Source organism: Dermochelys coriacea, chromosome 1 (assembly GCF_009764565.3).
Source record: "Dermochelys coriacea isolate rDerCor1 chromosome 1, rDerCor1.pri.v4, whole genome shotgun sequence".
Classification (NCBI taxonomy): Eukaryota; Metazoa; Chordata; order Testudines; family Dermochelyidae; genus Dermochelys; species Dermochelys coriacea.
In genome coordinates this window covers 184,733,777-184,758,745 of record NC_050068.2, presented here as the reverse complement: position 1 = coordinate 184,758,745, position 24,969 = coordinate 184,733,777, and the positions used below count along the sequence as shown (strand labels likewise).

General features: G+C 39.2%; 1 protein-coding gene across 2 annotated transcripts; it reads right to left on the bottom strand.

Moving 5' to 3' along the window:
- Positions 1-187: 187 nt before the first annotated feature.
- CHMP2B (charged multivesicular body protein 2B) lies at positions 188-15,773 on the bottom strand. Of its 2 annotated transcripts, XM_038386967.2 has the most exons (7): positions 15,494-15,589; positions 11,380-11,450; positions 10,145-10,236; positions 5,968-6,162; positions 3,288-3,390; positions 1,636-1,742; positions 188-1,466 (listed from the first exon to the last, which is right to left on the bottom strand). In XM_038386967.2, the coding sequence occupies exons 2-7, from the start codon at positions 11,441-11,443 to the stop codon at positions 1,353-1,355; spliced, it is 675 nt and encodes a 224-aa protein (XP_038242895.1). In that variant the 5' UTR covers positions 11,444-11,450; positions 15,494-15,589; the 3' UTR covers positions 188-1,352. The 2 variants fall into 2 exon arrangements, with proteins under 2 accessions (XP_038242895.1, XP_038242897.1); XM_038386969.2 differs by lacking the exons at positions 11,380-11,450; positions 15,494-15,589 and adding an exon at positions 15,603-15,773.
- Positions 15,774-24,969: the final 9,196 nt, after the last annotated feature.

Sequence of the window (24,969 nt, the reverse complement as noted above, 5' to 3'; positions counted from 1 at the left end):
GAATCAGAGCCTGTTCCTATATTGTTATCCAAATCACTTGTGTCTTACCCTAACTTTCTACTGTACAATGTAACACCCAGCATTTTCTTTTTCTTTTTTTTCTTTTTTTTTTTTTTTTTTTTTTTTTTTAACCTAAAAGGAGTAATCATAGGCATAAGGCAGCCCAGTCATTCTGATAAGATTTAGATTTCACCTGCCAGTAAGCAATCACATGTACCTTAGTAAACAATGCAGCATCTTTAAACAGTTACTATTAGGGGATAAGTACTGTAAAATATATACAATGAGATTTCAGGCAGGATTCCTTTTGCAAGTGCTGAAGTCCTTTAGATATGAACTTCAGCATGGACTGCTATCAAGTGTAGATACCACTTTTCAGAATATTTTGTACCTGGCAATAACGGCCTTAACAGTAGTTACTTCACCCTTCAACAATTAATACAATTTTGAAAAATCAGGAGCATATAGCAAGGTTTTATATACACAAAGGCACAACAATTCTGTTGAAGTTAGCTATGTTACAGTACAATACAGTTTATTCAGTGCCTTTCATGCAAAATATTCACTAAAAATATTTAGTTCAAGCCTCTTCCACTGAAGTCAACAAGAGCTGGATTGCACCCATACCCTTCAGTAAGTAGTACAATTGTCTAAGAATGAATCAACTCAAATTTACTAAAGACACCTGAAAAACAAAGATATAATTGCCTACGCTTACTAGAGTATCAAGGTTCTCTCTCACCAAAAGAAAAAGGTTATCCCTTTTCAAACTAAAAGTGTAAAGACAAGATCATAAAATATTTTAAGAACTTTCCATGTGTAGTGATTTTATAAACACTCCAAATATTATCCAGAGAAATACTGTCAACAATCACAGGATGACAATTTCAAAAAAGCTAAATGGATGAAGATCTTGTTTAATAATTGTTATTTTTCCAAGTCTGCTTGCCAGCTGACATTTTATAAATTAAAAAAAGCCAGTGCTGCTCAAGCAACTAAGTTGTGGGGATAAATCTTGAATGCAACACAGCCCAACTTCAGTCTTGGTGTAAATGGATGTACTTGTACCTGTTTACCTCAGATCTCAAGCCGGTGTTCAAAAAATCCCACATGCAAGTTATCTATTCATGTCATCTGATAAAGTAGTTTTTTTAAACAATTTCAGGAATTCAGTGCCACTAATAATGGTTCTCTGGCAAGAAATAAGCCTTTTTTGGTGTGAATCAGCTTATTTCTGAAGACTTCAGTTCTCCTTAAAACCAAAGTACATCAGTTGTGTTGAAAATGCATACATTTCACATCTGTCTGTAGTTGAATAATTGTTAAAAGGCAGGCTGTGTATTGTCATCAGGCTAATCTACTCCCAAAGCTTTGAGCTGCCGTTCAATCTCTTCATCTGAAATGGTGGTAGTTTTTGATGCTGATGCAGATGGTAAGCCTCTGGCAGCAGATGGTGCTTTGGCCATCTATTAAAGAAACACACAAACTTCACTGAGTAAAACCAATACACACTGTGACAATTTGACTTCTAGCACAGAACTACCAAATGAAAGCTGTTAGGATGACATTTAATATATATATATATATATATATATATATATATACCTTCCCACCCTAAAGAACATTTCTCCATACCTTTCCTGAGATTTCAATTCCAATTTCGTCAAGCACTTGGTTCACAATATCCTGGCTTTCCTCTTCTTCATCAGAGCCCTCAAAGATATCATCCAGGGTATCATTAACTAGGAAGGAAAATAAAAACCAGAGCTGCATTAGTACAGAAAGATTAGTGTTCACAGAATAAATGGGAGAATAACTAAAAACCACTGTTCTTCTACAATCCTAGCATGCAGCAGTAGTATCACTACATGAGATGGCAAGAGAAAGGAACGTACACTGTGTGCATTTGCAGAACAGCACTGCATCACCTAGCACCACATGCTGGCAACCCAGGAGTGCTCTGCCTACCTCTGCATTTTAAAATCTTGACCCTGAAGTAGTGCTAACAATTGCACTAGGCATTCATGTGCCAGCACTTTACACAGAGGTTTGATTTCACCATTTTTCAGAAAGGATTTAGTTTCAGAATTCTTTGTTACATTTAAAAAGCAAACCAATTAAAAAACACCTCCACATCCCCCTTAAAGACCTCATTTCTCTCCCAGCCCGCCAACTGCAGAAATCCAACTAAGGGGTTGGTGCATTGATGCCTAGCACAATAGTATAATTCTTAAAATTCGGCTTGTTTCCCCCAGCAGAGGCAATGCAGTGGCAAATTTTAGGATGAGAAGAATGCTGTGTTAACAGTAGCCAGTAGCAAGACCAGTGTGGCATCACTGACACTTACAATTACAAACAAGCTAATAAGCCATTGTGGTAATACAGAGAAAAGGGTGGCTCCTCGTACTCAGTGGGCAGATGGTGTTCCAGGCTGTGCTTGACTGCTTTCTACCACTATTTTGTCCATTATTGTTTTATATGTACAAGTCAGTTTCTGGAAGGATAATTCTAAGGACTCCTGCCCTTCTACTCAAAATATTTTACAAGTTCTACATAACCCTGACTGCTGCAAGTGAGAGGCCTTCAACTATTCTCATTTACAGATCAGTGTACACACAAACATCTACAGGCAAGCCCAAAACTTTAAATTTAATCCTAAAGCTCAAACTTAACTCCAGACTAGATGGCGGAGTTACTTATCTGTATACCAACACTAAAGCCTTCTTCATTTCTAGAATTCCCATACCCAGTACATACGCTTCTTTGTAAACAAGAGCAAATATATTTGTTAACTACGTATACTGTTGCACTCTAGTCTTTCATCCCTTCTCAAAAAGCAGAAGAGTTTGTGCTACTGCTTCTCTTTCCTTGCACAAGAGCAGCAACTCCCCATGCCACTTGCTCATGCGAAGTTTCTATTATCCATGAAAAACAGAATGCCATGTCTGTTATTGCCTGGGATCTGAATTTCTAATTGTTAGGTTAACAGGACATTCCCTCAATTTAGTCAATTCAAGTAGTAGTGGTAATTACACCTGTTCAACAACTCTCCCACTCGGTGCCTCTCATTTTTACAGGTCTTTCATACAACTATACATGCAGTACAGTCAAATACCCAAAGTAGCCATGCAGAACGTGAAATATTTTCCCTTTAATCATTGCTCATTGATAGTAATCTCATGTGTTGTTAGTAATATTCAGAAGTGGGATTAAGGTGTGCCTACTTATTTTAATTGTCTGATAGTGTCAATGCCTGCTGAAGTTATTTACTAGAACACATAACTTACTCATTTCCTCAGTCATTTCCATCTTCATGTTTTCCTTCTGGAAATTCTGCATAGTTTGTAACGTCTTTTGAGGGTCCATCTTCTTGTTAACAGATTGCATTGTCTAACAATATTAGAGAATATTAATCATAAAATTGCACAAATTTGTGTAGTACACTGAATATGCTAGGCAAAGTTAAGTGATTTCTAGTCTAACAAACCTGGGGCCAGGTTCTGCATGCTTTGCATATGTAAACTCCCACTTTAGTGGGAGCTTTGGGTGCATATGGAATCCTCAATTGGCCCCTTGTCTAGTAATTAATAAAATCTTCTACTTCGACTAGTGCAGAACAACAACAAGCTAGACTTTTTTCTTAATTTAAGGTCACTTTTCTGGCTTGCAGGATGAGCTTGGGGGAGGAGGAGAAAAGTTCCATAATTAGGCAACTAATTGTTAAGACAGATGGAAATGGCAATAATGTTTAAAGCAAGTTAAGAACATTTTCATCAACCACCAGTAGGAAGAGGGCATGAAGTCATTATGATGTTTCTCCATCTAGGATAAAGTAGTAGCAAGTATGAAGTTTCTGCTAATGGCAAATGCCAGGGTGTTCAAAAGTTAATAGTACAGGTTGAACACTTGGTATTACTTAGAGAACCTCTGCCACACACTACTAAACCTTAAAACATAATATTTTACCAAACTTCATGGCACTGATTACCACAGGTGTGTAAAAAACACATTCACCCAGTACTACTTCCTTTTTGATTCAATTAATATAAAGCTATGGTATTTTGTCTCCACAAAGCAGCTTCCGTGTCAAACACTAAATTGTGATATGTGCAAAAAATAAAGGAAGTAGCCTCTTCGTAGAAAGTGCTACATACACTTTAGGAATACATGGAAAACTAGTTTAAAAGGATACATTAATAATTGATATCAGTGATACATTAGAAACTTAAAACTGAAGCCTTTAAGGAAAATGTCTGCCTTCATTTCTAATTTTGTTTAAATTGAGAAAACAAAGCTTTTTGTTTTCCTTTTCCAATTCAAGGGTTTTCAGTGGATATAAATACATTTTTTCTGGGGCGAAAATATTCTCCAATCATAGAAGTGTGTGCTTTAATTTTATAGACAGATAGTAACATTGAGTGTCCTATTTACAAATAAATTTATGGACAAGATATTGAAAATTGCTTACTCATCTCATTTGTTGAGGCAGCTAGACAGTGAGATGCATCTGATTTTAACTGAATGTTGTATGACTGTAAATCTTGGTATGGGTTAGAGAACACTATGGCTCCAAAATTAAGTCAGCATTTTTAGTTCTGTGTTTTTTACTGCATTAACTGAAAAAGTTAACTATTAGGTGGCCAAAATAACTTATTTCTCCTTCAATCCCCATAATGTTGCATAGCCCATTGACGAACCCGCTTCATTTTTTTTTTCCAAATCTGTTAAGATCTGTATTTATTGACATTTCTGCTGATTTTGTTCCACCACTGCGATTATACCACTATGTTTGCTTTAAGAAGTTTAATCCAAAACATTCCAAGGATTAAGAGCCCAGAGAGAAGAATGCTCAGCTAGAGAGGGATGTGATAGTTCTAAAAAGCAAGATTAACTTCCTCACTTATGTGAAGCTGTTGTACAAATGATGGGCCAGAAGGTCACAGGAGAGAAAAGAGGTGCATGCTAGCATAAACTGTCTTGTTTAACTTGATCATGGAGTCAGCTGTACCATCTCTTGGAGGAAAAAAGACCTACTGCACAGCCACAGCTCTAGATGGTTGAACTGAGATTTTTTTTTTAAACTTTATTTTTTAAAAACACGTTATTCATAGTGGCCCTTTAAGAGCAAAGTCTTCCTAGCAGCTACTTCCTGCATCAAATCAAATTACAGTGCATTAGTTTTATGAGACAAGAAGCAAAACAATTTAACACAATTTCCCTGGTGTGCGGAGGATGAGGATGAAGCAGAATTCTAGCTCACTGAGCCCTTTAGACGCGTCAGCCAGAAAGCGATGCCTCATTTTCACACAAGTTATAAAGCTAGGTGACATACTGCCTTGATTTCTAGAATCAGTCTATCCTACTTTATCCACTAGAAACAGTTACATGACAGACAAAATTTTGAGGCAAGACATTGCATAATGAAAAGCTGTTTGTTAGCCTACTGTAATTATCCTCTGTATCAAGAGTTACAGGATCCATTTTAATCATTAACCAGACACTAATACTGAACAGCTTTCTGGGCTATGACAAAGATATTCGCAAAAAGAACAGGAGGACTTGTGGCACCTTAGAGACTAACAAATTTATTTGAGCATCGTGAGCTACAGCTCACTTCATCGGATGGATGCGTATGCGGATACAGACTAACACGGCTGCTACTCTGAAACCTGACAAAGATTATAAGTCAGCTGTGTGAGAGCCTGCTAGTTTAAATAGCAGATACTGAGCAGCAAGATATGAATGGCTAATTCAGTGTTTTTCAAAACACAAATTAATATTCGTCCTGTAAGCATCATCACTGCTAAATGTAGTATTACATAATATGTTTATCTCCAGCTAATTTTTACAAGATAACATTGAACTTGTCAAGGCTTTTGCAAGCTACCTATTGTATTTGAGTTTCAATATGAAAGTGTCCATGAACACAAATTACATTTAGATATTTATATTGATTTAACTGCTCACTTTTGCTGTGGTTGACATAGCTCCTGCCATCTTCATCTGGGAATTCATCACTTTTGTTTGAGTTGACATGGAGGTGACTTTGGAACTAACAGCATAGGTTCGAGTTTTCTGTTTTCGCAGTTGCACCAACTGTTTTGCTAGAACCTTGCAGGCTTCTTTGTTACCAGTCTTTGCCATTTTCTTTATTTCCAGTTCCTAGTTTTAGAAAGTAGTTTTTAGATTCACATTACGTTATACAACTAAACATTTTTTAATAAATGCTAGATTGGATAAATTAACCACATGTTCACAAACCTCTTCTTTGAGAATGAAGGAATTGACAAATGATACAAGAATATTTCCCTTTCTAGCAGAAGTCTATAGTAAGAAAAAAAATTAATAGATGACAATACTCTATTACTAAAAGAATAACTTGCATTATACTGTGGGAATGTGCACTTCTCTGACATACTATTTTTTACATAGAGGTAGATATTACTTGTGCATTCTGACATGGAGTCATATATAGAGAGTTAAAGTGTATTTTTATGAGAGATCCTTTAATTTACAGGCTGATAAATATACATGTTAAGAACTAACGGTGACCAACACCACTAACTCATCTCCTCCTTGATCTTTCAGGCTATATCTACACAGCCAAGAGGAACCCACGGCTGCCCCATGAAGCCAACTTGGGCTCGTGGAGCTCAGGCTATAGGGCAGTTTCACTGTTGTGTAGACTTGCAGGCTTGGGCTGGAGCCTGGGCTCTAGGATGCTGTGAGGTGGGAAGAGTCTAAAGGTATGTCTCCACTCCATCTAAACACATGAGGCTGGCCAATGTTTGTTGACTTGGACTATGGAGCTGTTTAACTGCAGTGTAGATGTTCAGGCTGGAGCCAGAGCTCTGGGACCCCACAAGGGGAGAGGATCCCAGAGTCAAATCTTCAGCCTGAGCCCCAACATCTACAGCCCTGTAGTCGGAGCCTGAGCCAGCTGACATAGGTCAGCTGCAGGTGTTTAACTGCAGTGGAGACATACCCTTAGACCCTCCTCTTGCATTCATCCGCTGCAACCTAGTGGCCACTTAAGCAACAGAGCATACCTGGACAGGTAACTTTCAGAAAAACTTTACCCTTCAGCACCTCTCCTTAAAGATTATGGAGTTGTATTTTCTTGGAAGGCAGATTACATGAAGTAACCTGTGAAACAGTTGAAGTCCAAGCTTTCCCCCACCCCTTGTGATTTAACTCAATTATCTTAGTGCATAATAAATGCAATGTGCCTTCTCTACACTGCCACAAGATAACATCACACCCTAAATTCTAGTCTAGGCAAAGCCTATGCCCAGATAACTCTATAACCAATATGGGGAGGGAATACAAGACTAATTAATTTAATGGAGGCAAGGAAAGTTTTGCACCCTGACTTAATAGCTCTTCACAGAACATAATGATCAAATTGATCATCATCATAAAATCCTCATACCAAGCATTTTATTGGAGAAAAAAAATAGGGCTTCTCTCTTTAATTTGTCATAATGTTAGTGACTGAACATATACAATTCATATGTCCAATTGTGACAACATTTTCTCAGGGAATAGACAATAAGTAAAACTGTGTGTAATAACAGCACTGCAGCTGTTGGTGGGAAAGCACCTGCCAGAAAGAGAGAGGTGCTTTACCCTCCCCTGAATGCAACAGATGTCTAAGAGGCTGCTATGAAGCATAGCCAGTTGCTCTGTGATAGTAAGTAGTGGCCACCAAACTACAGCATCTAGACACTGAGGAACAAACAGCAAGAGATACAAAGCTGCAGGAGATACTCCAAAAGCAAATGTTAACTAATTGCTTTGATTTTACCAAAATGGTAGAGAGAACATCCTGTGACCATAAGAGATACCTCATGTGTAAGAAAACTATAAATACTGAACTATTATAGGAAGATAATATTTTGAGACTGGTACATTAGCTTGGCAGAAACTGCTTCGTACAAATCCCTCATTTCTGAGGAAACTAAACTTCATGACAGATTTTGTAAGAGATACAATTTTACTAGAGAAAATACAGATGTGTAAGTGAAGTACATGAGATCAATAGAACAGTATTGTGGGTATGAAATGGAATGGTAATCCTGTTTTGGTAGCCTACATATAAGATGTGGGCACTTTACAGGGTGCTCAAAATATCACTGAAACTATCATGCTTTTTAAATATAACTCCAATATTATGTGGTTAAGATAAGAGTGACATGGGAATGCATATTTTGGACACAGATTTCCAAGTGTTATTATAGCAAATGTTAGCAAGCACCAGTTTTCCCAGTTAAATACAGTAGTTCTTGTAGTCCATACATCTCATTATGGTATGAAAAGCATACTTTCAAGATAAAACATTATATACTGTAAATGCCAAGTATTACTAAACTATTAATTACAAACTAAATCTGTGCCAGGGAATCAAGTTGCTATATGGCTGATGTATTCATAATTCACACTAATTCTGAAAGTAAAAGACAAGATTAATCCACAGTTCTTGTATTTATGAAGAAATTTTAAGACAGTCACATGTTTCTCTTACTCAAAATTCAGCAAGTCAACAGTATAGTAAGCAGGATACATTACTGATCAGACATCAAAACTGTCCACACTAGCCAAGTAAAGACAAATATAAAAACAGTAAATAACTGTAACAATACTATCACAGAGCAACATCTATTTTAAAAAATATTTGTTTTGCCTTTCTATTTAAGTAGCAGCTAAAGACCATTGTTACAGGACAATGTTCTGATTCATTGACAATTTCCTGCTCTTTTCAAATGACAAGCGTACCAGGCTTTGAAAATTCAGATTTCTTAGAGTCTGAGCAGCCAGGGTAACAACAGAAGACTGAGTCTTTCAAAGACTTGTTCTCTTCACCTCTTCCTTCACAAGAGGAAAAAATACACAATATATTTCTGGAGCAAATTACTGACAAGAGTGCATTCAAAGCGATTCTTTACGGAAATCAAGGCACTAAAAGAAATAATGGTAGCTTAACCACTTACACAATCTAAAAGACATATCTTAAAGCCCCAGCAAAGGATAAAATTTCCAAGAATAGTCATCTTGGCTATAAGACTAGTCATTAGGCTCTCTAATTTTTCCCATGCCAAAACTGATATCCACAAGACCTGTCACCATACGAGGCAATGTCTTATTAACACTAAACCAGGGAGTGAACTGTCACTGAGTTTTTCCACACAGTTTTTGTGTCATCTATCCAGGCATGTCATTTTACGTACATCTCCACCAGTATAGGTATGATGGGACATAAAACTAAAGGACATGTTCTAACGATCAAGCATTCAATGAGGGAGTTATCACAGTTATGTTAATAAAGTCAGCTGATTGTAGGGAAATTCTATGAAGACCATAGGAATAACTACATCCAGGTGACAGTTAGACTTGTCTTTGTCTACAGTTGCTGTTAAGTCATGTTGTGTTTTGAGATGAATTGTCCTACTGAAGATAAGCCCCAATATTCCCTGTGAAACCCTTACCACTGATGTTCATTTAAATGAGCATCAATGACATATACTAATGCTTTTCACTGCTTTCTAACCCAAGAACTTAGAGCATTGCCTCCAAAGCTCCTGGCCCTTGTTATCTATAATGGAAGGGTCATGTCTGGGATAGAATTCTCAACAACTCATGTTGGAATGCAAAGCACTAATGCTGGGCTACTGAGTCAACAGTATAGTCCCTTGTTGCCAAAGAACTCTGCAAGAAAAATTCATCCAGATGGCAACTGATATTTTAATATTTTAAAACAGGTTATGAAACATTAGCCCAAATTTACCCATGCGGTTGGACAAAAAAGAATCAGGTTATATAAACAACACAGCTTCTGACTCTGCACTTATTAGAGATTCAGGAAGACTAAGGGCATGTCTTCACTAGCAACGTTAAAGCACTGCTGCGGCAGCGCTTTAACAGGGCTATGTAGTTGCAGCACCAGCACTGGGAGAGAGGTCTTCCAGCACTGTAAAAATACCCCACCCCACTATAAGGTAACTAATGTAGATAGTGGGGAAAGTCAGCAAGACTTTGAAGACTATTATTTAGGTATGAGACATTCTCTTGCCACTTATTTAAATTTCAAACAAACACTTACTTGTGTGTTTTAAAAAGGTAAACTAAAATTCTCTGTTCTACTTACCAGCTGTTTTTCCTGTTTCTCCAGGGCTGCTCGATCTCTGGTTATAGTCCTCTGTGTACCTCTTAACTCTCGATTCTGTTCCTTTATTACATCTGTAAAGGAAATATTTATAGTTGGTAAAATAATTCTTCAGACTGAATGCTTAACAGTATTGAAACATGTAATGAAAATCTGCAATTTATTGGAGGCTAGAAAACTTCCCTTCATTAATTTGATTTTTTATCATAAGAGTAAAGCATGCATCTCCTACTGGGACTATAAATATCAAATATATGCAATGATGTTAGAATATAAATTTACATGTCTGAAATACTGTCTTAAATTTCAACACTATAGGCCAAGTTCTCCTTTTATACCAGTGAAACCTAAGTGGCTTCAATGGAGTTTGTACCAGTGTAACTGAGAGAAGCATTTGGCACAAGAGACTTCTATATTCCATAAACATGTCTCTTTTAATCATGCAGAAAGTGTCAAGAACAACTTTCCCATGCAGAAAAGCATATCTCTAACTCCTATTTCACAGCAATATGAGCCAAGTCCTCCTTATCTCAGCCACAGTATCCAAACTATTCAGTGGAGAGGTCCATGAGGTCTGTGATGATACAGTTGGGGGAAGGAATCCTCCCTTCCCCCGAATAACCATGGGACTGCTCCAGAGCTGCTTCAACAGAGCAATAGCATTGGTTCCTGTTGCACCTTCTCTATAGAGCAGGGAGAAACGGCAGCAGCTTCCATAGATGTGAACCCCCTGGTCCGGTTTACCTCCTTCCTCACTGAGATGCATAGAGACCACCCCAAAATCCTGCCCTTCCCCATATGCAACATAGTTGCACTTATTCAACTAAACGTCAAGCCACAAGGGATGTGACACAGAATTGGCTGAAAACTGGTCATGTCTTATCCATTCCTGACACCCTCTTTGAGAACAGCAATTCAATAAGGTAGTAATCCAACCTAAACAAATATATAGCAGTACTTAAAAGATGTGCCTATAACTTAACCAAAGCTTAATTTAAAATTTAGCTAACATTTTCCCCAGCCATTAGGACAGACAGAAAAGGAACAATGTTTAAGAGCACGCCCAAAAATATAGCTTTGCTCCCAGCTGTTCAGTGGTCCATTTGGGGAAAAGTTAGTGGTCTCACAATCCAAGGCCTAGTTTTGGACATGTCTATCCACATAAGCAGCCTTAGAGAAGCCAGAAATGGACTGGGAATGATTGATCACTGAATTACCTCTTACTAGGTGATCTTGGCATAGGAAGACTGATTTACAGTAGCTTGCACTGCTACTACACATTCTGTACCTGTTTTGGGGAGAAAGGAATTCCATTTCCAGAACTGTCAAGCCATCAGCTTTAATTCTAAACATTACTTGAAAAGAAAAATTAAAGGAATTTAACAGGCGAGTATGTCTGCAATTGTGGCACCCATGGGGGTTGAGGTTTGAGAAAGCCCACTAAGCACCTCTTAGGGTTTCTCTGACTACAGTGACACTTATACTTGGGAGACATACAGTCCTTCTAGGATCTGGTCAACTGATTCAGGTGAGCCCTAATGCTGAGTGCCTGTTAAGATCCCCTTCTGCATATCTAAATGTAACACAAAGGGAAAATGGAGAAGTAGTGCCCCTTTCCCTTGTCTTGCTTGGATTTTTTTTCTTAATGTATTTAAACTAGATTACCTTTAAGTTGAAGTTGATTTTGAGAACATATCAGTAATTTAAGAATCTTTACAAGCATATAGTTACTTTTAACAAAAACAAGGAATTTGGGATAAAGGTTAAACTTAGTAAACACCCCTCATATCTGCAAGTATAGAAATTTAGCACTGAACTACAAAAACTACTTTTTCAATACTCTGTCAACAATCTCCTTAGAATATCAGAAACTAACATCCATCCACAAAAGCCCCTTTTGTCATATCAACTACCACGAAAACTAGAATGTTTTACCCTAATCAACAATAGGTGTGCCAATGTAGTACTGAATATCTATATAGATTTTTATACCATCCTCTCGCCATAGTACCTGAGCACCTTCCAGTAGGATGGGCACTTTCAGTAGTAAAGTGCCACAAACAACAAAATAAAAGCCTATTTTTACACATTCAAAGTTAGACAAATAACATGCTTCAGTCAATCTTCCCCACTCATCATTAAAAGCCCAATCCTGTGTGGTGTTGCAAGTGCTCCACAATGAGTGCCTCACTAGTTTGGGTCTTATGATTCCATCTGCCAACAGATTATCAAAATGTGATTCATCATAGAACTACTTCATCGTCATATACAAGCTCCCTAAGCCCAGATCATGAAATTTTAGCATGGTCATATAGAAATCAAAGGTTAGCATTATAACAAAACATCACTCTTAATACGAGACATTTAGGAAACAAATATGAACAATGCTCTATTGATGACATTTGTTTACTGCTCCTGAAAAGAACAGAAAAAGACATCTGAGGGCAGAGTACAGAATAGCGCAAATTGCTTTCACTCGGTGCAAGAGACCAGTTTCTTCATACTATTGTTTATGTAGAAGCCTTATGGAATTTACTTGATAAAGTGTATATATTAAAAGCAATGTATGATATAGAACCTGTCATTTCAGCTTCCATTAAAGATTTGTCTTCATTTGTTAGGCTACAGAGGTCTTATAGTGAATATTAAAATGTACAGAGGGATTTATTCCTAAAGCAGAACTCCTTTTCCACTGTTGGAGGGACAAATAGCTCTTCTGGGTATAGGCTGCATACTCAAAGCAGCCTCCCATATTGCTCTAATTTTGCAGAATTCTAAAGAGTAAAAAAGTCAGCAGGTACTGGAGTTTAATGCTATTGGGTTTCCTAACAGAGAAAAAAAGTGCTTAAATATGAATCGAGAGTCACAAGAGTTCAATTTGCATACCTAACATATTATAGTGTACGACTAGAATGATGCAACTACCAATAGCAGCTGATTTTTGGTGTGGTTAGAAGGCTTCTTCTAGTTTATTTTATCAGAATTACATTTATATGCTTAACTGATTTTAGCACTGTAAGACATGCAATCAAGTCTGGATTTGAAAACAGATTCAGAAATGATGCCCTTTTACAAGACTTTTCATCTGATTTAACCCCATAATAAATAATATAAAATTTGTCGTTTCATACTCAAACCTTTAAATGTAACAAAATAAAAGATGAATAAGTTATTGAAAGTTGTGCTGTGATGAGAAATCAGGAACCCTTTTCAGGTTTATATTGTAAAGACAGGGCAACCTCCATCTAATAAAAAAGTCTGTTTAAAAGTCTGAAAAGGAAATAATGTTCCCATAATTAAGACTACATCATGGTTTTGTATTCCACAAAAGTAGACTAGCACTTGTACACTTCTATTTTCCTCATTTACTTGGGTAACAAGCGAAATGCAATCTAGACAGGTTCAATTACTGTCAGATGACTAAAGCATGAACAATAAACAGAAACTGCAGCCATAGTCTCCATTTTAAAGCATACATCAATCTTTTTGGAAAAAGAAGAGTAGCAATTCAGATTCTTCCTTCCCAGATGTGTGAAGACACTGCAAGCCATCTAAGTCTGAAATTATTTCAGCAATAATAGGTTCCAACAAAATATTTTAATGGAATCTTAAGAGGAACACACACTGCACAAAAAGCTCATGCTCAATAATTATTTTAAGCCTAAGGAGTAATTACCGGAAAAGAAGAGGGATATTGAAAGGGGCCATTTTAGTCTTGTCACTGCTTGCAAGACCCGACAAGTAACATTTTCAAGAAACACTTTACAATGGACATTGGAGTAGACAGCCAATAGATGAAAATAAAGCCTGACAAATAAAAACAATGTATTTTGGCCCAGCAGAGAAACAACAGAAGCAATTCAAGAGACAAGCATCAAGCATGAGCTCTGTCAAAAAGACTTTAAAAAGAAGACTTTGCTGGGGGGGTGGGGTGGGAGGGGAGATTTAAAATTTAACTACACTATATATAGTTGAGTTTAAGAAAACTGAGAAGAAATAGTAATGCAAATATATTTATGTATGAGACTAGCATTGACGTTTTACTCTACAGGAAATATTCCCTTTTGTTAGAAAACTTGCAGAGTAGAAACTGAACCCAAATATAATAAAGGCACTAGCATTTTAAACAAGTTAGAAGCCGGGAGGAAAGTCAGAAGATTCATTTTCTTTATATTTCTTCTGCCACAGGAGATTCTCAGCTACTTTAAAAGAACTACAGCAATAGACATTCGATGATAACTAGCATTAACAGTAACTAGAGGCACTTTCATTTGTTTCTGCAAATGAAGGAGAATCCAATAGAAAAATGGGAGCTTGTAACAGCAAATTGTCACAGAGGAATAAAACAAAGGGTGAGGTCCTTGGCCCTGCTCCAGAAGCACAAAAGGGATGAAAAGACTGTAAACAGCGGAAATTCCCCTCTCCTTGCATATAGAGACCACCAGGTAGCATAAAGGGACAACTCTACACCACACCTGCTCATATCACCTTCATGCCCAATGTATGGTGCATTCCATAGACATGTCTGAGGCACTTTCCATTCCTGAAACCCTAGGCTGGCAACTGTCCCAAGGGGACTGAACTGGCCCTCAGGATCAAAGCAAATAAAAAGGTGGCAAAACTCACTTCTGCCCTCTTTCCTGCTCTGTGCCCAAAATCTCTTCCAGACAGGAAGTGGAAAATAGTAATCTTTGCTTGATGAAATGCAATTGGCCGATACACAAAGCCTCACGTTTTGTGACCTGTTTTAGAGCAAGATTCCACATGGTTTGCTCAGTGAATGTACTGCACACTGACAGGTTTCAGAGGAGCAGCCCTGTTAGTCTGTATTCGCAACAAGAAAAGCAGGACTTGTGGCACCTTAGAGACTAACACATTTGTTTGAGCCTAAGCTTTCGTGAGCATCCGATGAAGTGAGCTGTAGCTCACGAAAGCTTAGGCTCTAATAAATGTGTTAGTCTCTAAGGTGCCACAAGTCCTCCTTTTCTTTTCTTACAGACTTCCTTCCTCCTGTCCCTGACGCTTTCAGTACGAGAGGGTAACGTACGTGTGTGTGTGTGTGTGTGTGTCACACACACACACACACACACGGCTTTAGATGAGTCACTCTAGTGGCACCTCCCTCTCCCTCGTTTAGCGGCCAGCCCAGATCTCACAGCCCGGCCCCGTTCTGCTCAGACACACGCCCCGCACCGAGTCCGTGTGACCCCGGCCCGGGATGCGTGCGCGGGGGACTCCCCCAAACCGAGCTCCTCCCTCCCCGGGAGCGGACACACGCAGCCCGCGGGCGGAGGGAGGCTTTGGCCCGCAGGAACAAGGCCCCTTCCTGACCCCGGGGGGAAGCGGGAGGCGGCCAGACCGACCGACCGACCGACCCCGGACACCCCGGCGCCCCTCAGACCGACACGGCCCAGGGACAGGCGCCCCCTCCCCCGCTCACCATCCACCGTCTTCTTCTTGAAGAGCGAGGCCATGGCGGCGGCGGGCAGCGAGAGCCGGACTCGGAGCCGCCAGAGCCCCCGCGCCGCACCCGGCGCCGCGCCTCCTTCCCGCTTCTCCCGTGACCGCCGGGAGGCGGGCGCGGCCCCGGCGCAGAGACCCCGCCCCGCCTCCGGCTCCGGCTCCGCCCCCAGGCCGGGAGGGGGGAGCGGCCCCCCGCCCCCAGCAGCGCCCGTTGATTTCCTCGGCGCCCCCCCCCCCCAGCTCGCCCCAACGCCCTGCCCCTCCTCTCCTTCCTAACGCCTTTCCCCTCCTGCCCTCCCCCGAATAACCCCCCCCCTCCTCCCGCACACACTTGGGTGCTGAATAAAGCTGCTTGCCAACAGGAGAAGCCGCAAACCCGCTGGGGCTGAGCAGAGCAGAGCGTTATAGGGGGCAAAACAGCAGCCAGGCATGTTGGCAAAGGGCAGGTGCTGCTGGATCACTAGAGGGGGTGAAGCACTGATCCCAGCTGAGCAGCCCGGTGTAAATGTTAGGGAGAGGGGTGCACTAGCGCCGGGCAGGATGGGCACAAGGGCGCAGGAGGAGTCAGTGACACAAACCAGGTCCTGTCTGATCAGCTGCACCCAAGAGAAAAATGCAGCCTGCCGTTCCCATAGCATAACAGGGACCTATTTGAATAATGAAAACACAAATATTGTACGTGGCGGATTTTCACATTTTACATGTTACAGATTTATGTCTCTATACCTTTTCAATGGCTTTAGCTGTGTACAATTCAAAAGGGAGTTGCAAATTTGAGATATTGTCATGTATAAAGCTTTCATGTGTATGATTTATAAACTCCTTACCTACAATTGTTGGCATACGATCATACTCTCAGGTAATAAGATGTAACATCATATGAATATTAAATAAATGGAAGAAACAAACAAACTTAAAAGTCTGAAATCTTTACAAACACAAGGTAATTTTAGTTACCTTGTTCCTAGACATTGCCACACTTAAGATATTTACTAATTTTCTGAGATGAACTCCTATTTGAGGATCATACATACTGCAAGATATAAAATAAATGAGTATGGAATACTTAGTAACAATGACAGGTTTCAGAGTAGCAGCCGTGTTAGTCTGTGTTCGCAAAAAGAAAAAGGAGTACTTGTGGCACCTTAGAGACTAACAAATTTATTAGAGCGTAAGCTTTCGTGAGCTACAGCTCACTTCATCCGATGAAATGCATCCGATGAAGTGAGCTGTAGCTCAGGAAAGCTTATGCAAAAATAAATTTGTTAGTCTCTAAGGTGCCACAAGTACTCCTTTTCTTTTTAGTAACAATGTTCTTGTTTTTCAGTGACAATTCACATCCATAGTTCTTAATAACCTAGTTCACGATATAGGATAAGTGTACATCATGGACAAGCATCTCAGTATGTGACATAAAAGTAAAGGATCTTGGAGCTACTGTACAGGTTGCTAAGCTACTGATCTGAATAATAGCATGAGTATAGCTTCATTCCTGATTTTTTTTTAAAAAAATAGTGGTTTCTTCAGAGCCTTCTAAACAAGAAACATATTATCATAATGCCACAGTGAATTCCATCACTAGATCCAAACTTGCACGGAAAGAGATTTATAATTCATTTTCTAATTTTCTGTTTTCTAATAGCATAATCAAACAGACCTGCATAACCTTGCATGGAAATAATTTTTCTATTGCAACTTCACATTTTAATCACATCCTAACAATACACATGGATGAAGGCAGACATGCTATTTACTTTATGAAATATGTCTAATTTCCTGGAAATAATTTTTTTATTACAACTGACAAGTTTTCATTGTTCTTCACACGGCCAGACCTTTTATCAGTACACTACAAGGTATCTTTAACAGTTTCCAGTAGGCTAAGGTTTCGATTGTGTGTAATGTCATAATCTCCTTGGACAATTAGGGATACACGATGAGGGGTAAAATGGATCATCCAGTGTACGTCCACATTTCAATTTTCTTGCTCAACCCCTGCTAATATCCTTCCAATTCTTAGAGTGGAAGCAGAGATACGGGAGTTTTTCAGGTTTCAGAGTAGCAGCCGTGTTAGCCTGTATTCACAAAAAGAAAAGGAGTACTTGTGGCACCTTAGAGACTAACAAATTTATTAGAGCATAAGCTTTCGTGAGCTACAGCTCACTTCATCGGATGCATTTGGTGGAAAAAACACCAAATGCATCCGATGAAGTGAGCTGTAGCTCACGAAAGCTTATGCTCTAATAAATTTGTTAGTCTCTAAGGTGCCACAAGTACTCCTTTTCTTTTTAGGAGTTTTTCACTAAGTGTTTATCTGTATTTGCATGCTGGTTATGAGAGACAACAAAAATAACTAACCAGTATGTTGGGCCTGAAAGAAAAAACAGAATTTGATTTCAAATTTTCACATCACTATAATGAGTAAAACCAATACCTAGGTTTTGAACACTCGAGGATTAGGGGGGCTCATAACTTGGATTCAAATTCACATTTCTTGTTTGGATTCAGTGTTTAAATTTCTCCAATACATCAACAGCGAGCCAGTTACTTTCTCTCCTTTTTTTTTCTATTGACATTCATCTGTCTACACAGTTGGGTTCTCTGCAGCTGTGTATCTTTATCACTGGGTATTTTTAAACTAAACAAATTAGCTAAAGGAAAAAGGCAGGCAAACAATATTTCTTTGGCACAATAGTTCTCTTGTCCTGCTGTGCTAAGGTGAAGAAAGAGGCTTTAGGATTCCTGAGGTGGCTGCAGTGTTTAAAGTATCTATGGGTAACCACTGATTTTTTCATGCCACAAGCCTATGTGGTAGTATGTTGTCACATGCTTTGTTGACATGTATGGAATATAGATATAAGGAACACAAATAATCGGTTTAAAACACCACCTCCATTTTGTAAATCTAGGCCCCAGTTCAACAAAGCAGTTAAGTATGTGGTTAAGGGGTAACTGCTCACTCAGTGCTCTATAGTAAGAAATCACACAATTATATGCTAAATTTTTGTTTTTTGTGTTTGTTTTTGTTTTTCTTTTAGGAATATTGTATCCATGCTAAAGGACTTATTTGAAGACCCCAGAACTGGATCAGAAGCTTTCTCAGCCCTCACATGAAGGTTTAATTGCATTGACTCTCACACAAAGAGAACATTTCTTCCATCTTTGTGAGGTATTTGAGTTAAATAGTTGTTAATAAAAACTAAAATTTTAAACCATCTGACTAAAATTTATTTCCACACTCAGTAGCTCACCTTTTATTTTCTTGTTATACCATAAACAAGACCTGAATTTGTAATGTAAAAACAAGCAGGAGGAGGGGGAAAAAAACCCCATGCCCAAAACATGTTAAAGATTTCTTTATAAATCATAAAGACAAAAAAGGATACTTTCACCCTCTCCTTGCCCATTGAAGGTCACCTTTAAAGCCACTCAGAGAGCAACAACCCACCTGATGGCTCTATATCTGAGTTTCAGTAAAAGAGAAAGCAGAGATTGCTTATTAGTCTTAATTGTTGGGTGCAAGGTAAAAATAAGTCACACAAACTGGTTTGGGAAGATGATGCAATGTCCACATGCTAATTTGAGACTGAACACTTGTGAATCAGCCTATTATAAAAAGAGGGTGGAGGCTGTGAAAGGCAGAGACTTTGCTGGCCATTGAGCCCACAGACATAAGAAAACTAGAGAAGGAAGAGATAGAGAAAGAGATGAGCACGCAGAAAATCAGGGGCAGCTGAATAAAAGAAAAGGTTAGAGAATAAATAAATATATTATGTATTATTTATACAGTGCCTGAAGAATCAAGTGAAGAAATAAAAAGATGTGGTCCATGTCCCAAATAGCTTACAGCCCAAGTCACTAAGCCTGCAAATACTTATGTATGTGCTTAATTTGCTACCATGAGTAGTCTAACTGCAAGCAGTAATACAGTTAAGCACTTGCACGTTTGCGGGATTGTAGTCTAATGATGTTTAGGGGTCCATAACTGGTGATAACAAACCGTGGTATGATGGGAGGGGGAGATAGAAAGGAAAGGGAAGACAGAGGGTTACAGTGATATGTGGTCAGGCCCCAGTTCAGCAAAACACTTAAGTATGTGCTTATTTTTAACTGCTTTTGGTCAATAATGTCCTTAGGCATGTGCTAAAAAGTTAAGCACATGCTTAGGTGCTTTGCTGAACTGGGACCCAGGTGACTGTCTGAATGAGGTTTAACCATTGTTTAATTTATTTATTTACTTTAAGATGGAGTGGGTGTTCCAGAGTGGGGAGGAGATGGGAATAAATTTAGAGGGGCTAAAGTTTGGGGGATTGGAAGGAGTTGGGGAGGAGTATGTAGGTGTGTTTGAGTGCCAGGATGAAGACGGAGGGGTCAGCACCACATTGGAAGAGAAATCAGGGGAGGCTCAGGGAGAGTTGAAGATTTGTGAGAGGGAGAAAAGGGTGAGAAATTAGGGAGGATGGGAAGAGAGGGTTAACAAGAGCAGAAGAGGAGAGATAAAAGGAGTGAAGGGGAGATGATGGAGGGGTAAGGGGTGTAAAGGAGACAAAAAATACTGTGTGGGGATGTCACAGATAAGCAATGCTGAGGCCACCAACTGCCAGAGTTCTGAAGTTTCTCTTGCCCTGGTCATGTAGATGCAATCCTTATTAACTTCATTCAAATTCAGTGCCTGTTGACCTTGACCTTGGTGAAATGGGGCCCCACAAGAAGGCCGTGATGTCATTTGCAGGCTCAGGGCCTGTAGAGCAGCACGTGGATACAACATCTAATAGCTTTATTTAATTAATTTAATACTAATTAGTTTAACATTTACATTTGAAAGAAGGGGAACTACTAGGAGACCTCACCTTAAAGATAGATCACTGAATTTATTTAACGGAAAAATATCAAAGTCTTGTCACTAGCGTAATACTGACTGCTTGCTTGGTATTGTTTCAAAGCTTCCCCTACTTTGCTTAAAATTAAGTAAACTGGCTCCCATCGGTCTTCTAAGAACTCAAATAGTGTTGTGAACAGTTCATCACCTTCTCATCTTACAGATTGGAGAGCTTCCCAGAAAAGGAATTTACAGTATCTAAGAACTGATGAAAGCTCATAGGAACTGAAAGCTACCAAAGAAAGAAAATATTAGTCAAATGTTAGGGTCACCAAATACTCAGACATTAACCCATTCTTAAAAAGTAAACTTAAATTGGAAAGATAAATACTTAGGATCACAGGACCTGATTCTTTTCTTACTCCCACGGATGTCACACAGGAGTAACAGCAATGTAAAACCAGCATGAAATGGGATTTGGCCAATAATCTGGAGTACATTTATTTGGAAATTACCTAGAATTTCAAACTAATTTTGGTTTATCTGAAAAATAGCATTTTAAATGATTGTTATAGTAACTTAAAGAGACATGGCAAGGTTGTTGAGCTTGAAATTTGATTTTTTATTGACATCTATTAGCAAGTCAATGGAATTTATTAAATGTGTGGGTGTATATGTGTGGGTGTGCGTACTGTAGATATTTGTGATAAATGCTTAATTGCTCCTTTTTTTCTTTCTAAAAAGGAATCACCGACATGAATCCAACATTCATTAGCAGCCTTATAATAACAAAGCAAGATGTGCAGAATGGAGGGGAATAAAAATTTGGGTAAAGATGCATATTTAATTTTTTAAAAATTGTTTTCAGTGAATGCAATACTTGTGATAGTTACTGATTTTGACATCTGTGGAGACTGATACACAGCCAGTTGTGATGGTGTTTTCTGTAATGTGGACATGTATCCACTAGAAACTGGTGTGAGACCCACTAAATTCACTTGAAAAGCTTCCGATTGAGTAAAAAAGTGGTCTTTGAGACAAAGATGAAAATACCTTGATGGTTTAATACAGGTATTTCACTTAATGTGGTCTGTCAACAATGATCTGTGATCTCTAGTTTTTTTAATGTATGACTCTCCTGTTTATTTGGGCCTCACTTCTGCAAATCTTTATGCATTTGAGTAGGTCTGTTGAACTCATTGGACTATTCAATTGCATAGAGTTACTCACGTGTATAAGTCGCTGCAGGAATGAGATCTTGGTTTCAAAAGTCTCCCAACAGCTTTCCTTTGTGAAAAAATAATATTTTCTTATTGTTTATAGTATGTGGACAGTGCAGTACTTTATAAACAGTTTAACAGCCCAGGCCACTGTCTAGTAGTTCATTTTAATACTTGCCTCTTTTAATATTAATAAGAAAGAGAAACTCTCAGGTTATAAAGTGCATTTCTGTAACCTTCAATTTGATTACAAGTTTCTTCCATTCTAAAAGAGTAAAAAGAAGAAAAATCCTTTTTAAAGCACTCCATTGTTCTGAACAAGGAGATTTAGTTTAGCTTGAGCAACCAGATACAGTAGGAAATCATATTTCTGTAGGGCATTTATAAAATCAAGGATTATATTTTTAAAGGCATTTACTTGCAAACACTATGTCTTTAAATGACTTTGCCCAAGGAGAAATGGAAATCAAGGGTATCACCTAAATAGGCAAATGCTGTTAGTATTTTATCACAAGCTTCAAGAACTCCTTAAGGCATCAAGTTTAAAAAAAGAGAGTGAGATTATGTGGGGGATATTTATTATTACAAACTGCAAAGTCAACAGGGACTACTGCTAAATGCTCTTACAATCATAATAGCCTATCTTGTGTTAATTCTAGCCTGAAGCTCCACGACTCTTTATGTGCAGAGATAATGGGGGGTAAAACTACATATTTTTGGTTGAGCAGCAGATTCTTCCCAACCATGTCAAACAAATTAAGCAGCCTTGCAAACTAAAAATGGTTTGGGCATTGAAGGAATTCCCAGCAATAATATGCAAGAGTTATTACCCCTGGTAGATAGCTGATGCTGTATTTTATGGTGATAGTAGTTGTTTTGATTGAATATTGCCTCTGTAAATTACTTGCAAATAATCTGCTTTCAACCTCAAACTTCACAGTCCAAAGAAAACTTTGTTTCATATCATTCTTATTGTTTATACTCTCTCTCTCTGTATATGTGTGTGTGAAAACTATATTGAATATATAGTTAGGCCTGGCAGAATTTAATTTTTATTTTTTATATTTTTAATGGATAATATTGTTTATTTTTCAGCATTTTTTTTCTTTACATTTTCAGTTGTGAGAAATTACAGGGGCTCAGACAATAAATATTTAATGGTAGTAGATATTGAGATTCAAAAACTTAAAGCTTTGTAACTGTTAAAACACAATTTGTCACCATGATATGTCAAAATATATAAAGTAAATATTTGTAAAACAAAATCTAAGTTATCAAGCAGCATTTTTCTTTCTTTGCCTATCTGTAAATTTCAATTATTTTTGATGGAAATATTTTTTGTCAGTTTGTTTGCATACAGTGAAATCGACATTTGCTGACATTTACCGATAAAAATCTTATCCTTCCAAACCTATGTATAGTGTGTGTGTATTCCAAGACAAAAGCTATATTAAGGGGGACGGAGTGAAATAGGGTATCTGAATTGACCCTGAGCTCCCTCCAATCCTTGGTGAGGGTTAACTGATCACTCCTACAGCTGCCCTTCCTGGAGCAAGGACTGGAAATAGGAGAGAGGACCCAGGACTTTGAGAATGTGCACTGACTCTGGTGGAGCCTGAATGGTGGAGAGAAAGGGAGAGATGTGTGTGTCTGGAACTTGAATCCTTTTCCTAAGTGACTGACTCTCGTCCCTTCATCACCACAGGTGAGAAAGGGCCATCCCAGGGGCCAGGCCAGGCCAGGCTCATGTTATATTTAGGGAGACCAGATAGCAGATGTGAAAAATAGGGACAGAGGGTAGGGGATAATAGGGGCCTATATAAGACAAAGCCCTGAATATTGGGACTGTCCCTATCAAATTGGGACATCTGGTCACTCTAATTATATTCCTCAGTATAGGTCCTACTACCTCTCAGAGAAGGGCCACTGGAAGGGCCAGAGTCAGGGACCGTCCCCCTCCCCTGCGCCTCTGAGACCCCACCTGGCATACCCCAACACGGGAAATAAAGCTCCCTGGGGCCTGGGCTCTGGTGGCAGTGCAAGCACAGGATACAGGGAAGGAGGGGAGTAGCAGCAAACCTGAGTTACAACCAGTGTGAGGTATGGCAGCAGCTCCCACCACCAGCCTTCAGATTTCTCCTCCGTGATGCTTAGGCTGAGCATCAATGATCCTGCCCACAATGGGAGCACATGCCCGCTGCTTCCAACAGCTGTCCCCATGCATGGGATTTCAGTGTGATCCAACACAGTGGTTCTAACACATGCAAGTGTTCCAAGGGCACCCCCTCTCAGCATGTGACATCATACACCAGCATGTGAGGGTCAGGACTAATGGGGGGTTTCAAGAGACTGACCAATGTATGTCAGGGAGACTCCCATTTTCAAGCAAAAATTCCAGACTCCTGATTTAATAATGTTATCTCCCACCATAACAATGCTTCCTTTTCTGTTCTGCCCCAGCAACTCCAATCCCTTTCTTTAGTGTCTATTCTTTGGCTGGGATGGAGGAGTGGATGTGCTACATGTCCTGTTTGTTGAATTTGTTAGCACACCCACCTGGCCCATGCAGCTAGTCCTGCCCCTAGCACCAGATGTGCCTATGCACTGGCCATTCGGTCTGTCTCCCTCCTGCTCCGCTGCGGCTGGGTGAGGGAGGGGGATGTTGATAGGCTTCCAAGTGGCGCTGGGCATCTCCTTGCTGCTCCCGGCCAGGACCGTGGTTGCTGTGGACATCCAGCAGAGATGCATCAGGGAGGGGAGTGTCATGTGCCCCATTCCACCACAAATCTCCCAAAATTAATTTGACAATGTTGGTTATTCTGAGTGTACACGGGAGTGGCATAGCCAGCCAGTGGGCAAGGGTTGTAGAACACTGAAGAGCCCAATAGGATCTGTCAAGATTAGCTGTCTGTGAGCAATCGTGTCTTGCCCAGGTGTTCTTGCTGGATGGATCTCAGAGAAGATGGAAATAAATCATGGACATCTTGTTCCCTCAGCATGTATACTTCAGGGGAAGTATAGTATATTTCAAGCTGCTGGGGGAGGGGAGGGACTAAGCTTTATCACATAACTATATTAACATAGAGTTGCAGATGAGAGCACATATCAGTCATTTTGAGTAAAATACATTATAATGATGTTGTAATTATCCCTAGATGAAGCATTACAAAACCAAGAAATTCACAGTCAAACATACTATTTATTTATTTATTGTTAATATTTTGTGGGGACCCCATTGGGCTAAGTACTGTACAAACAGAACAAAAAGATAACTCCTTGCCCCAAGGAGCTTGCTATCTAAGTAT

Excerpts from the sequence above, each read along its gene's own strand:
- CHMP2B (XM_038386967.2), bottom strand. The coding sequence starts at position 11,443 with ATGTGTAGTAGCAGTGCAAGCTACTGTAAATCAGTCTTCCTATGCCAA. Across the intron at positions 10,237-11,379 it reads CCAAGATCACCTAGTAAGAG|ATGTAATAAAGGAACAGAAT; the intron begins GTAATTCAGTGA and ends TTTCCTTTACAG. Across the intron at positions 6,163-10,144 it reads AGAAACAGGAAAAACAGCTG|GAACTGGAAATAAAGAAAAT; the intron begins GTAAGTAGAACA and ends TTCTAAAACTAG.